General features: G+C 59.0%; 4 protein-coding genes across 4 annotated transcripts; 3 read left to right on the top strand and 1 right to left on the bottom strand.

The window, feature by feature from the left end:
• Positions 1-616: 616 nt before the first annotated feature.
• Positions 617-4,468, top strand: HSPA5 (heat shock protein family A (Hsp70) member 5). Its single transcript, XM_063174826.1, has 9 exons — positions 617-703; positions 901-1,039; positions 1,222-1,453; positions 1,682-1,819; positions 2,009-2,121; positions 2,197-2,587; positions 2,840-3,077; positions 3,268-3,435; positions 3,594-4,468. Exons 2-9 carry the CDS (start codon positions 924-926, stop codon positions 4,151-4,153), a joined length of 1,956 nt encoding a protein of 651 aa, XP_063030896.1. The 5' UTR covers positions 617-703; positions 901-923; the 3' UTR covers positions 4,154-4,468.
• Positions 4,469-4,957: 489 nt separating this feature from the next.
• RABEPK (Rab9 effector protein with kelch motifs) lies at positions 4,958-7,182 on the bottom strand. Its single transcript, XM_063175011.1, has 7 exons — positions 7,124-7,182; positions 6,851-6,987; positions 6,624-6,776; positions 6,384-6,545; positions 5,992-6,141; positions 5,664-5,813; positions 4,958-5,506 (listed from the first exon to the last, which is right to left on the bottom strand). Exons 1-7 carry the CDS (start codon positions 7,180-7,182, stop codon positions 5,220-5,222), a joined length of 1,098 nt encoding a protein of 365 aa, XP_063031081.1. The 3' UTR covers positions 4,958-5,219.
• Positions 7,183-7,283: 101 nt separating this feature from the next.
• PPP6C (protein phosphatase 6 catalytic subunit) lies at positions 7,284-10,519 on the top strand. The gene is given in 7 exon segments (XM_063174827.1): positions 7,284-7,418; positions 7,420-7,620; positions 7,710-7,775; positions 8,130-8,271; positions 8,663-8,742; positions 8,842-9,051; positions 9,714-10,519. Coding segments are annotated over 7 exon segments (1,050 nt in total). The 5' UTR covers positions 7,284-7,316; the 3' UTR covers positions 9,963-10,519.
• Positions 10,520-10,614: 95 nt separating this feature from the next.
• Positions 10,615-13,413, top strand: ARPC5L (actin related protein 2/3 complex subunit 5 like). The gene is made up of 4 exons (XM_063174981.1): positions 10,615-10,790; positions 10,904-10,985; positions 11,221-11,397; positions 12,849-13,413. Exons 1-4 carry the CDS (start codon positions 10,651-10,653, stop codon positions 12,909-12,911), a joined length of 462 nt encoding a protein of 153 aa, XP_063031051.1. The 5' UTR covers positions 10,615-10,650; the 3' UTR covers positions 12,912-13,413.
• The last annotated feature ends 413 nt before the right edge of the window (positions 13,414-13,826 follow it).

Here is a 13,826-nt window from a genome sequence, read left to right as displayed (position 1 = left end):
GCCGAGGGCCGGGCGGAGCCGGGGCCGCTCCTGGAGCTTCGCTCCGCCGTCAGCCCCGGCTCCGCCCGGCCCCGGCTTCTGCGTGCGGGGCTCGGTGTCGCGACATGGCGGGGCCTCGCGACCTGCTGGCAGCGGCCGCCCGGGGACGGGTCCCGGTGTCGCCTCGGGGCGCTGGGCACACGCGTGTCACCTCATCCCCGCCGGGGGGGGCTCTGCCCGGAGACCCTACACGGCCCAGCCATGATACCGGCCCGGCTCCAACCTCCCCGCGCCGCCCCCCCGGCAGTGCCCCGGTACCGCCCGTACCCCCGGTGCCCCCGGGAGCGTCGGCGCCCCCCCACCGGCGGGTTATTCCCCCCGGCCGGTAACCATGGAAACTTCCAGAAGTGCCCCCCCCACCCCGCGGCCGTGGTCCCGCCCAGCCAATGGGGACGCTCCGCTTGGCTCACGCTTCTCTGTGGCCGCGGCCGGCGGGTGGAACCAATGGGGCGGCGCGAGGGGGGCGCGCCGGGCACGGCGAAGCGGCCGTGCGGTGCTCGCCAATCGCGGGAGGCCAGCTTGGTAGCAGCCGGCCAATGGAGAGGCTCCAGCGAGGGCGCGGCAGCCAATGGAGAGGCTCCACGAAGGGGTAACGGAAGGTATAAAAGGGCGGGCGGCGCGGCCTGGCGGCTCAGCGGAGATCGGGGCGCGGCGTTTCTGCACGGTGAGGGCCCGGCGCGGTAAGGGCCGCACGGGGCTGGGCCGCTGCGGGGGGGATGGCGGTTGGGGACACGGAGAGATGGGGTGGGGACTGGGGGTGATTCCGCACGGCGGGGGCTGGGTGGTTGCGGCGCGGGGAGGGGTGAGCGGGGCGGCCACGCACGTGGCGCCTGCGTTGTGTAACCGGCGGCCTCTCGGCAGGTGGGCGCAGGTGAGCGGTCGGGATGAGGCTTCTGCTGCTGACGCTGCTGGCGCTGGGCGCCGTCTGGGCGGACGACGAGGAGAAGAAGGAGGACGTGGGCACGGTGGTGGGCATCGACCTGGGCACCACTTACTCCTGGTGCGTGGGGACGGGCACGGGGGGCGGCCGGGCCCTTCTGGGCGGGCAGGGCCTGCGGGAGCCGCGGGGAAGCGCCTGCGGGCCCGTGAGGGCGCGGGGAGGAGCACAAGGGGAGGCGGCGGGGGGGGAAATGTGTGCAGGCCGCGGCCCCGCCTGACCGTTCCGTTCCCCCCCAACCCCAGCGTGGGCGTCTTCAAGAACGGGCGCGTGGAAATCATCGCCAATGACCAGGGGAACCGCATCACACCGTCCTACGTGGCCTTCACCCCCGAGGGGGAGCGCCTGATCGGGGATGCTGCCAAGAACCAGCTCACGTCCAACCCGGAGAACACCGTATTCGATGCCAAGCGGCTCATCGGCCGCACGTGGAACGACCCCTCCGTACAGCAGGACATCAAGTACCTGCCCTTCAAGGTGGGCCCCGAGTGCAGAGGCAGGGGGGCTGGAGGGGAGGACTGCAATTTGGGTCAGAAGAGGCATCTGCTCACAGTGCCCCATGGGAGGATTGGTGTGTAAACAACAGTTCCTGGTGTTAGCTGCACTCAGGTTATGCCTGTCATAGAGCTTTGGCTTGGTTTTTAGAAAGAACCATGGGAACAGTTTGGAATGGTTGAATGAGACAGTATCCTTTGTTCTCCTCAGGTAGTTGAGAAGAAAGCCAAGCCCCATATTCAGGTTGACGTTGGAGGTGGACAGACAAAAACATTTGCTCCTGAAGAAATTTCTGCAATGGTCCTGACGAAGATGAAGGAAACAGCAGAGGCTTACTTGGGGAAGAAAGTAAGTGCACAGGAAACACTGGTAACAACTTGGATTAGCAGCTTTAGGAAATGGGAGAAGGGTAGGCTGAGCCAGGACTGACCTTGCCATCCCAAACCAGTCAGTGCTGCTGGTTCTTCATCTCTGAGGATGGGCTGCTTGTTCCAGCAGTGCTCACAGACTGTAACAAAGCTGTCCCTCCCTGCTCAGGTGACCCACGCTGTTGTCACGGTGCCAGCCTACTTCAATGATGCCCAGCGCCAGGCCACCAAGGACGCGGGCACCATCGCGGGGCTCAACGTGATGCGCATCATCAACGAGCCGTGAGTAGCCCACCTTGTCCTGCCCCAGGGGAGCTGTGGGCTGGTCCCCAGCCCTGACAGCCTGTTCCCTTACAGAACAGCTGCTGCCATTGCTTATGGACTGGACAAGAGAGAGGGAGAGAAGAACATCCTTGTATTCGATCTGGGCGGTGGAACTTTTGATGTGTCCCTCCTCACAATTGACAACGGAGTCTTTGAAGTTGTGGCTACTAATGGAGACACTCACCTGGGTGGAGAAGACTTTGACCAGCGTGTTATGGAGCACTTCATCAAGCTCTACAAGAAGAAAACTGGCAAAGATGTTAGGAAGGATAACAGAGCTGTGCAGAAGCTGAGGCGGGAGGTGGAGAAGGCCAAGAGAGCTTTGTCATCTCAGCACCAGGCCAGGATTGAAATAGAGTCCTTCTTTGAAGGAGAAGATTTTTCGGAGACACTCACTCGAGCCAAGTTTGAGGAGCTGAACATGGTAAGTTTAGAAAGGTAAAGTTACACAGCCTCAGCTCTGGATTGGGACTGGGGAATGTGCAGCATCTCATGCTGTGACACTGCACTTTGGAGTATAAATAACTCTGTGTAAGCAGGCAGCTGTTCCTGCCAGGGAGCTGGGCCTCAGTTTGGCATCTCTGCTCTGTAGTGGTTGTACTTTGTACCCCTGGGGCTGCACAATGGGGCGTGCTGGGAATAGAGTCTCACAATCCTTGGGGTTTTGTCTTTGCAGGACCTGTTCCGTTCCACTATGAAGCCTGTTCAGAAAGTCCTGGAAGATTCTGACCTGAAGAAGTCTGATATTGATGAGATTGTCTTGGTTGGTGGATCAACTCGCATTCCCAAGATCCAGCAGCTCGTTAAAGAGTTCTTCAATGGGAAGGAGCCTTCTCGTGGCATTAACCCAGACGAGGCTGTGGCCTACGGCGCAGCTGTGCAGGCTGGAGTGCTCTCTGGGGACCAGGATACAGGTAATGGCACCTTCACGGCCACCCAAGAGTTGACTCAACAGCGGATGTTGGGCATTGACAAGCAAATGCAGACAAACTTGGATCTCTTCCAGTCCTTGGAGTTCTGTGCCCCCGAGGCCTCAGGATCCTGTCTGCAGCGTTGTGATTTGTGTTGAAGTTGTGTCACAGTCTTGCCTTTGATCTGTTCCAGGTGACTTGGTGTTGCTCGATGTGTGTCCCCTGACTCTTGGCATTGAGACCGTTGGAGGTGTCATGACCAAGCTGATCCCAAGAAACACCGTTGTTCCCACCAAGAAGTCTCAGATCTTCTCCACAGCTTCTGACAACCAGCCAACTGTGACCATCAAGGTCTATGAAGGTGGGTGTCAGCTGTGGTGGCCCATGTGACAGCTGGAATCTGCTGTAGGGGCTTTCATGCTGTAGGTACTTTGTTCATGGAACTGTGTCACTCACGGTTTCACAAAGTACAGGCCACAGCTGGGCAAGAGAGTAACCCTGTGTCATTGTTTGTTGCAGGTGAGCGTCCCCTGACCAAGGACAACCATCTCCTGGGCACCTTTGATCTGACGGGAATCCCTCCTGCCCCTCGTGGCGTGCCCCAGATCGAGGTCACCTTTGAAATCGACGTGAACGGGATCCTCCGTGTCACGGCTGAGGACAAGGGCACCGGCAACAAGAACAAGATCACCATCACCAACGACCAGAACAGGCTGACACCAGAGGAGATTGAGAGGATGGTCAACGATGCTGAGAAGTTTGCCGAGGAAGACAAGAAGCTGAAGGAGCGCATCGATGCCCGGAATGAGCTGGAAAGCTACGCCTATTCCCTGAAGAACCAGATTGGGGACAAGGAGAAGCTGGGTGGGAAGCTGTCCTCTGAGGACAAGGAAACAATAGAGAAAGCAGTGGAGGAAAAGATCGAGTGGCTGGAAAGCCATCAGGATGGGGACATAGAAGACTTCAAAGCACAAAAAAAGGAGCTGGAGGAGGTGGTTCAGCCCATCGTGAGCAAGCTGTACGGCAGCGCCGGCCCCCCGCCCAGCGAGGAGGAGGCAGCAGAGAAGGACGAGTTGTAGATACCGGTGTCCCCGAATGTGGTGTGTGTATATATTGGACTCAGGAACACTTGTTTAAAATATTGAACTCTTAATTTGGAATGTAACTTTGAATCTTCACTCGTGAGTGGAGCTGGAACCGCTAGCCCGACGTGGCTGTATCCTGCTTTTCGTTAGCAGTTGCTCGATGTCTGGGGAGGGGAGCGGGGTGGGAGTGTAAATGTGGGTTTAGAAGTATTGGCAGTGGAACATTCTATTTAACAACTTGGTCATGTGAACTTGGTGTAGAGCTTTTCTACCTGGAGTGACCACAATAAATTTGTTATTTACACTGGACTCTGTTCTGGTTCTGTGATGTCCATGACCCAACTCCAGCCAGGATCTGGATTAACCCTGAAGGATGGAGTGCAGCTCATCCCCTCAAGGTCACCTTTCCATGGGCTCCTGGAGAATGGGAGGTTTGAAAGCAGGAGCTGGGCCTCTGTTGCCTTGAGGTGAACTGGGGTTCAGTTTCTGAAGGGAGAGGGTGGACTTGGACCTCACTTCAGTTTTACAACAGATCCTGATAAGGAAGGGGGGATCAAGCCTGAGTAACTGCTGAAGGGGCAGCTTTTATTGAGCTGGGAGAGGGAGGTTGTCCACCAGAGCCCATTGCAGGCTGTAGTGGTGGTGCCCAGCAGTGAGGGAGGAGCTTGGCTTAATTATGTTTTCCTGCAGTATTAAAACTTGAGAGCTTTTAATAAAGTGTCATATGAAACAGACCAGTTTTCTCAACAGTGAAAAGTAGTTTACACCTAATAAAGGTTCTTAGAAAAAAAAGCCTAATTGAAATTTGGTCTCTTTATTTAACTGATCCTTATCCAATCCATGGGATTAGTTAAGTCCAGAATGACCTTGTCTGGTGCCACCTCCAGCAGTGCCTCAAAACACCTTGGCTCCTGCCATGTTCCCTGGGCTGGGGCTGCAGCAGGACCCTGCTCAGGCAGAGCCCCTGTCCCCCAGAGGCACTGTGCCAGCTGCCCCAGGGTAAGGACATGTTTAGGGGGCACAAGTAGCCCCAGGGGCCAAGGCTGGTGCTGTGGGGACTCTACTCAATGAGGGTGACCAGGCAGTCCCTGTGTATGTGCCCCTGGGTGTCCATGCCCCCAAACACAAACAGCAGATGGACAGAGGTGTCTTCAGCACAGCCCTCTCGCAGGCCCTGCTGGAGGGGCTCAGCTCTGTCAGCTGCTGCCACAGGGGGCTCTGTCCCAGCTGGGGTCCCTCCTGTGTCCCCGTGTGCCCCAGCCTGCCAGGGAATGACACACATGGCGTGGTCCAGCCTCCCGCTGGGCAGGGGAGACTCAAACTGCAGGAGCGTCCAGTGCTGCCTTCCTGCAGTGCAAAGATACAGTCACAGCTTAAACATCACACACCAGGCAGTGACACCATGCAGTCAGTCCTGTAGTGCTGGAACTCCAGGGCTTGAACAGGTAATGTGCTCCCCAGCTGCCTGGCATCTTTCCTGGCACCCTGAGAGCAGCCTCCCTACCTGTGTGATATTTGTACGTAGTATCCAGTGTCCCATCTGGACCTATTCCACCAAAAATGTACACGTGCTCCTGGAATGCTGCCGAGGAGTGGGATGCCCTTCCTCCAGGGACATCCCCAGTGGCTGGGATCTTCTCCCATCTCATGTCATCTGGTGCAGGAAACAGCACCTCCAGGGTTATGCATTACACAAACCCCATGCAGTTTGTTGATTTAAACAAAGAAGGTAATACTTTAAGCACTTAAGAACTAGTATTTCAGAAAAAACATCCCCCCAATCAAAGCACAGCTCACAGGTACTGCCCTGCAGTACCTCCACCCACACTTACTCGTGTCAATGCAGAACAGGTCATTGTAAAAAACATCTCCAGCTAAACCTCCGTGGATGAAGAGCTTGGTCCCAACTGCAACCACAGCATGTCCGTGCCGAGGGGAAGGGGGATCACCATGAGTCTCTGGCTGGGACCAGGCCAGGGTGGCTAAAAATGGGAGCACATGGGCATTAGGAACTAAACTCTGGAAATTCTACAGAGCCCCAGAGCCCTGCCGAGGCCTCCCATCCAAGCCGCGGGGTCTGAATTCCCAGTGAGCACATGAATATAAGGGCCTGCCAAGAGAGGAACAGCCAGCCATTCCATCTCTGAACTCCAAGCGGAGCTCAGCAATTCCAGCCCTCCGGCTACACCCCGAGGCAGCGCCCCCGTGCCCCAGCGGGAGGTACCTGTGTCGAACACGTGCAGCCGCTGGTCCTTCACCGGCTCCGCTCCCTTGTCTCCACCCCCGAACACGAACAGCCGGGCCCCGATGGCCGCCGAGGACGTGTGGAATGTCCGAGGCTGCGGCTGCTGCCCCCTCACCGCAGGGCTCTCCCACGTTCCTATTTCTAGTTAAGACATTTGATTAACCGAGCAACCAACACGGGCACGGAGGCCGGGTCCGTCCCGCGGCCCGGGGCACTCACCGGGGTCCAGCACCTGAACGCAGCCGCGGTTCCCGGCGGGGTGCGCTCCACCGAAAACCCAGAGGCGCGGGGGGCCACCGGCGGGCAGCATGGTGGCGTGCTCGTAGCGCGGCCTCAGTCCGCGCCAGCCGGCGGGGACCCAGCGCAGCGGGGCTGTGGACGGGGACAGGCGATCGGTCCCGGTGTCCCGGTCCCGGTCCCGGTCCCCGCCCCGGCCCGGCCCTCACCCAGCTCCACGAAATGCGCGTCCGCGAAGGCGCCGGCGGGGTCGGCACCGCCCAGCAGCAGGACGCGGCCGGGCAGGAGGAGGCAGCCGAGTCCCACGCGGCCGCGGGGCCGCTCCCCGCGCGGGCTCAGCCGGTACCTGCGGGGCGAGGGCGGCGCTCAGCGCGGGCTGGGCCGGCCCGGGCTCCCGCCGGTCCCGCCGCCCCGGTCATCGCTATCCCCCCACCGCCCCCGCCCGCCCAGCGCCGTGCCGCCGGCGCCCCCGCCGCGCTCACCACTGTCCCGGGCGCGGCCGCCGCCCCGGCTGCAGCAGCGGCAGCGCCCGCGGCGCCATGGCGGCGGGGCCGCTGCCGGGCCGGCCGGCCGGAAGTGCCGCCGGAAGTGCCCTGCGCTTCCGCCCGCGCCGGCGGCGCGCTCCGCCGCCCGGAAGTGGCGGGGGGGGCCCGCTTCTGCCCGACCCGTGCCAAGATGGCGCCGCTGGACCTGGACAAGTACGTGGAGATCGCGCGGCTCTGCAAGTACCTGCCCGAGAACGACCTCAAGGTGCGGCCGCGGCGGCGGGGCCGGGACCGGCCGGGGCGGGCCGGGGCCGGGATGGGCGCTGCCGGGCGGGCCGGAGCGGGCGGTGCCGGTGGTCCCGGCGCTGACCCCGACCCTGCCCCGCTCCGTCCCGCAGCGCCTCTGTGACTATGTCTGTGACCTGCTGCTGGAGGAGTCCAACGTCCAGCCCGTGTCTACGCCCGTCACCGTCTGCGGGGACATCCACGGGCAGGTAAGGCCGGGCCGGGCCGCTCCCGGTGCAGCCCCGGGCCGGGGTCGGTGCCGATGCCCGGTGCCCCTCACGCCTCTCTCCCCCCGCAGTTCTATGACCTGTGCGAGCTGTTCCGGACCGGCGGGCAGGTCCCCGACACCAACTACATCTTCATGGTAGGTGCGCCGGGCGCGGCCCCGCCGGGTTTGACAGGGGCTGAACCCTCGAGGGGCTTCCGAGTCCCGGGCCCCGCCCGGCGCCGGTGTTGGCTCCTGCCCGCCGGTTGTACTGCCGGGAGCCCCGCGGGGTGAGGCAGAGCGTCCTGCCCTGCCCTGCCCTGCCCTGCCCGCGTGTCCCGGGGTCACGTCAGGACAGCGGAGAGGGGAGTGCCCAGCCCACAGCTGACACTCCAGTGCCCGGAGCCGCCGCGGGTCCCAGCAGGTGCCGGTGCCCTCCAGCGCTGGGTTCCTTTGCGGCAGGGAGGATGGGGAGCGGATGTGTCACTGTGCCCTTTCTCCATGTGCCTTCAGGGGGACTTTGTAGACCGAGGGTATTACAGCCTCGAGACGTTCACGTACCTCCTTGCACTAAAAGCCAAGTGGCCTGACCGTATCACGCTGCTGCGAGGCAATCACGAGAGCAGGCAGATCACCCAGGTGTACGGGTTCTACGGTGAGTGCTGCCTGTGCCTGCAGCTCCCCTGCCTCGGGAAACCCTGGCAAGGGTGCCCAGGGGGGTGGGGGGCACACGGGCTCCAGGGCTGTCCTTTGGTAACAAGGTCACTGTGTTTCTGAAATGGAATGTGTTTAAGGCAGATCTTGCTGCTCTTTTCCTCTGGCACCTGGGGTTTCTGCTTGTGCTCTGGTGCCACGTTCAGGCACAGGCAGAGCAGGAGGTGCTCGGTCCCTCCTGCTGCTGGAGCTGGTCCTGGCCAGCAGCAGGACCCAGCACAGGGCTCCTGGCAGGGCTCGTGTGGCACACCTGGGTGTGCAGCTTCTGCTGTCAGCGTTTGCTCTGCCTGTTTCCTCTGATCCACAAGGAATAAAACTGTTCTCTCCAACAGACGAGTGCCAAACCAAATACGGGAACGCGAACGCCTGGAGATACTGCACCAAAGTGTTTGACATGCTCACAATAGCAGCTGTAAGTGCAAACATCACGCTAACACGTTGTCCTGGTGGGAGCTGTGGGCTGGGGCTCCCCTGGCTGCCGTGCTGAGGTGCTCGTGTCCTTCCCCTGCAGTTGATAGACGAGCAGATCCTGTGTGTGCACGGGGGCCTCTCCCCAGACATCAAGACCCTGGACCAGATCCGGACCATCGAGCGCAACCAGGAGATCCCTCACAAAGGCGCCTTCTGCGACCTGGTGTGGTCAGACCCCGAGGACGTGGACACGTGGGCCATCAGCCCCCGTGGGGCAGGCTGGCTCTTCGGGGCCAAGGTCACCAACGAGGTAACTCTGCTCAGGGCCACAGAGCCCAGCGTGGGCTGGGAGCTGAGGGGCTCAGCCCAGTGTGGGGTTTGGGTGGAGCAAGGGCAGTGCAGGGCACTGAACTGCCCTGTCACACCTCTGCCAGTAACTCGTGGTGGTCTGGTGGAGAAGCTTGGCTTGTGCCAGCTGGAAAAAATGAGCCACTTGAACCTAAAAGCACAAATGTAACTGCCAGATGCACTAATACCCATCTTGCTTTTGAAAAGTGTGATGTGGTAGGACTCACTAGTGTCCCTGGGCTCTGCGTGGAATGGTTTCCTAAGGATCTAGGAGAAAAAAACCCTTTTTAAAGCAAATCTTGAGTTAATTTTGTTGTGTCTGCACTGAGCAGACTCCTCAGGGCTCTACACAGTGGCCTTGCCAGGCTCAGCCTGTGCTGTCCTGTGGCCCTGGCACAGCACGGTCAGGAAGGGCTCAGCCTGGGGACAGCACAGCCCTGCTGCCTGGGTGTCAGCTGTTCCCAGTGCTGGGGTGTTCCCACCTGTACGTCCCAGGGTGTCTCAGTGCTGGGTGCCCAGCCCTGCTGTGCTCTCTGTCCTGCTGTGGGGCCAGCCCAGGAGCAGCACGTGCTGGGGCAGCGGCGCTCGGGCCGTGCTGAGCTGACCTTCCCCCTTCCCTTGCAGTTTGTTCACATCAACAACCTGAAGCTGATCTGCAGAGCGCACCAGCTCGTCCACGAAGGATACAAATTCATGTTTGATGAGAAGTTGGTAACGGTATGGTCAGCTCCCAACTACTGCTACCGCTGCGGGAACATCGCGTCCATCATGGTCTTTAAAGATGTAAATACAAGAGAACCAAAGTTATTCCGCGCAGTTCCAGACTCAGAGCGTGTCATTCCTCCCAGGACAACCACGCCGTACTTCCTCTGAGCCCCCCCGCCTGCTGTCACCTCTCCCTGTCCTGCCCCTTTACAATATACTTTTTATTGAGCACTTTGCTGCTGAAATGCTGCCTCTTGCCTTTTTTATTTTTAAATTATCTAAATTTATTGTGTATTATGGTGTCTGTAGCAAGTTTTTTTTCCCCAGCCCTAGATTAATTTCAGAGTATTTGTAATATGTCCTTGAGATTTGTACTACTGCATGTAGTCCTCGCCTAGTCCTGGGTTAGATGAACGATTCCTTTAACCACCACGCTGCGGGAGCCGCTCGGGCCGCTCTCTTGTTCAGCTTTTTGTTTTTGGTAAGTTTTAAGAGATTTCAGCAGCAAAGTCAGTGCCCGGTGCGCGTCGGGGCCGGGGCTGCCCGTGCTGCGCTCACGGCGCAGGACCGAGCCAGCCTTTTCCGAGTGTTCCGTGGATCGCAGTAAAGCGGTCCAAGGGCTGTTCCCCGTCCCCGGTTTGTTCCGTTTGCCTCGGGATCCCGATTAAACCCGCGAACTGCTGCAGCGACGGGATTTGTACATTAAAGTCATTGTTCGGATTTTTCCCAGGCTCTGTTGTGTTTTTGTGGCGGGGCGCGCGGGCCGGGGCGGGGCGGGGCGGGGCGCGGCGGCCGCGCGGGTTCCGGTTCCGGCGGGGCCGGCGCCGTTTCCGGCGGGCGCGGGCCGGGCGCGGGGATGGCGCGGAGCACGCTCTCGTCCCGCTTCCGCCGCCTCGACATCGACCAGTACGACGAGAACCGCTTCGTGGAGGAGCCCGAGGAGGCGGCGGCGGCCGAGCCCGATGCCAGCCCCGAGGTGGAAGCGCTGCTCAGGCAATATCCTTTGGGCCGGGGGGGCCGGGAGTGCCGGGCAGCGGCCGCGATCGCGCTCGGGCCGGGGCCGGAGCCGCGCTGCGCGTCCCGCACGTCCCGGTTTGAGTCCTTGACCGCCGCCGCACAGGCGAGGCGCTGCGGGCCTTCCACACGGCCATCCGCAGCTCCCCGGGCAACACCAGGAGCCAGGCGATGAAGGTAGGGCCGGGCAGGGCTGCGCGCACCCACCCGAGCGGCGCCGCTGCGCTCCGTGAGCCCGGGCTGGCACGGGCATCCCCCCGCGTCTGCCCCTTCCTCCTCTAACCCCAGCTCTGCTCACCTCCTTACAGAAATAACCCAGCCTGGAGCGCGCCCATCTCTTGCCAAACACCAGTCTTGGATCGTTCCCAGCTGTTCTCGTTCTCACATTTCTCTCTTTGCCTTGTCTTCCCAGGAGCAGGCCCAGGGAACGATGCTTAAAGTCCTCACATCTTTTAAAAGCAGTGAAATAGAACAAGCGGTGAATTCCTTAGACAGAAACGGTGTTGATTTGTTAATGAAGTACATTTATAAAGGATTTGAAAAGCCAACAGAAAACAGCAGTGCAATATTACTTCAGTGGCATGAAAAGGTACGTGCTGGGGGCACTCTTGGCTCAGCCACGCTCGCAGGGTCCTGGCCAGTGCTTTCAGGAGAGAAGAGAAGCAGGTGGTGGCAGGGCCTCATCCCTGAGGAGCTCGGTGTTTCCTTTCATCTTTGGTCTCTCTGAGCCTGCATTCACAAAGCCTTTGCTGTATTTCAAACCTCACCTTCTGCCGTGGGGAGAGGGGACAGGGCAGGGAGTTCTCCCTGCAGGGGAAAGCCTCGAGCTGCCCTTGAGATGTTCTGGGAGGGACAGGGCAGCTGCAGCCTCCTCTGGGGTGCAGCTCAGGGGGCTCAGGCTGGCAGTTTCCATCAGCTGAGTCACAGGCTTCAGCAAACCTGTTTGGTTAGCCCAGGAGAGGATTTTGAGGTCTCTAGAGATTCCATTGGGGACCAGCAGGGGCCTCTTGTTTCTGTGCAATGTCAGCTGTGAAACAGGGACCATGGGGCGTGTTCAGCAGCTGGCTGTCAGTGCTCCAAGGAAAACTGATCCCTGGGAATGCTACAGCTCCCTGTGCAGGGCAGCTGCTGTCCTTTTCCCAACGTGCAGAGCTTTTCCTGCTGTACATAAAGCTGGTGTACCATAACTCCAGCTACTGCTGCTGTCACCAGCTTTGCCAAGCCTTGACAAGGAGGAGGGAATTTCTTGAGACAGCAAAGAACATGTTTCTGCTTGGTTTTTTTTTCTTTTTTTCCTGTTGTTTCCACTGAGGTGCTTTCAGGTGAGCGTGGGTGGTGCTCCCAGCGTGGGAGGTGACACACCACCACCCTGACTGGTCCTCAGAGCGTGCAGGGACATGAAAGGCATCTCGTCCTCTCTGTTGTGAAAGGAACAAGGCGGGTCTGGGTAGGCAGGGTTTAAAGCCTGCTGTTCTGCTTTGTGGCAGTCTGGTAGGATGTGTGGCTTGCTCAGAGCAGAGTCAGCTCAGTGGTAGTACCAGTCTGTCCTCTGGAAAAGGGCTGTGGCAGGTCTGGGAGCTCAGCAGCATTTACCTGCCAGTCCTGCTCCAGGTGGGTGCTGTGCCTTTGTCCAGCCGTGTTCCCCAGTGCCATGTCTCACTCTGCTCTCATACCCTGTGCTCTGTTGGACTGTGGCTGCAAAGTAAATGCCCCACTCCCAGCAGTCAGCTTAAATATTTTTTTTGTAATCACCTCCATCTTCTAGACTTCAGAAGGAAACACTGTTCACATTGAGGGACACAAATGAAACTGAAGCAAGCCCTTCCTCATCCTCCTCTCCTCAGGGATAAGGGAGGTGGGCATTCTGCTCTGTCAGTGACTTGCAACACTGGAGCCCTCGAGATCCAAAAGCTGCTTAGACTGTGGAGAATGACAGTTTCTAGCTTTGGAGAAGAGCCATAGTCCCTTCTGTGGCTGAACTCTTCGGTGTTTGCTCAGTGTGGGGCACGGTGACGCTGTAACCTCTCTCCTTTCCCACAGGCACTGGCAGTAGGAGGCCTGGGCTCCATAATAAGAGTTCTCACAGCAAGAAAGACTGTGTAAAGACTGTTAACTTGGACAGAGGTGACGGTCAGGTTTGGACTCAGAAGAAGGAATGAGCTGAAATTACACTGGTCCATCTTTATTAGAGATTGCAATCTACTGAAATCCTACAGTAACCTCCTCTTGGAATGCTTTTAACCTTAAAGGTGGGGGAAGAGTAAAGGTATTCCTGCATATTCCGACTATCACATATAGGAGCCAAGACATTCTCCTGCTCCCTTCTTTACCAGGCAGAGAGAAGGCACACTCCTGCCTCCTACACTGCAAGTGAACAGGTATTTCAGATGCTGCTTTAGCCAGGTGTGGTGGTGCAAGCTCCCGTGTGTCCTGCTTAGTCCCAAGGTAGCTGTGTCCAGGCTGAGTCCTGCAGCTGAGGGTGGGAGAAGGGCTCTGGGAACGGTGGCTGAACGTGTGGGTGAAGGACTCTTGGACTCTGGGCTTGGGGTCATGTAAAGTGAAGTGCCTGCTGCATCAATAAAGGTCTTGGATCACGTGAGTTAAATTTATTTTCAGCTACATTGTAAGTCTGACACTTACTCCAATGCAGGCCTGCAATAACCCAGTCCAAGCCAGTGTCCACCTTTTAGGACTCCTCCTAACTCCAGCAATTTAGAGAATTTGTCCTCAAATCCAGCTCTGTCCTGCCTGTAGGGAGTGAGACCAAGCTCAGCAGTCCCAATCAAGACTCAGAAGATACAGTGAATAGAACACATAGTAAGGACCCCGAGTTTGATTTTTATATTCTTGTCCACACTAGAAAAGCAGATGCTTCAGGACTTATGATTTAAGTATTAGTGTGTCCTCTGCCCAGGCAGGACACACTCCTGGATCCATGGCTGTCCCCCGGCCCCTCTGGCAGGGCTCCCTGCCCTTTGGCACCAAGGAGCAGCTGCCTGGGGAGCCCCAGCTCCACCC

Source organism: Melospiza melodia, chromosome 22 (assembly GCF_035770615.1).
Source record: "Melospiza melodia melodia isolate bMelMel2 chromosome 22, bMelMel2.pri, whole genome shotgun sequence".
NCBI classification, from domain to species: Eukaryota; Metazoa; Chordata; class Aves; order Passeriformes; family Passerellidae; genus Melospiza; species Melospiza melodia.
This window is presented reverse-complemented; position numbering and strand designations above follow the sequence as displayed.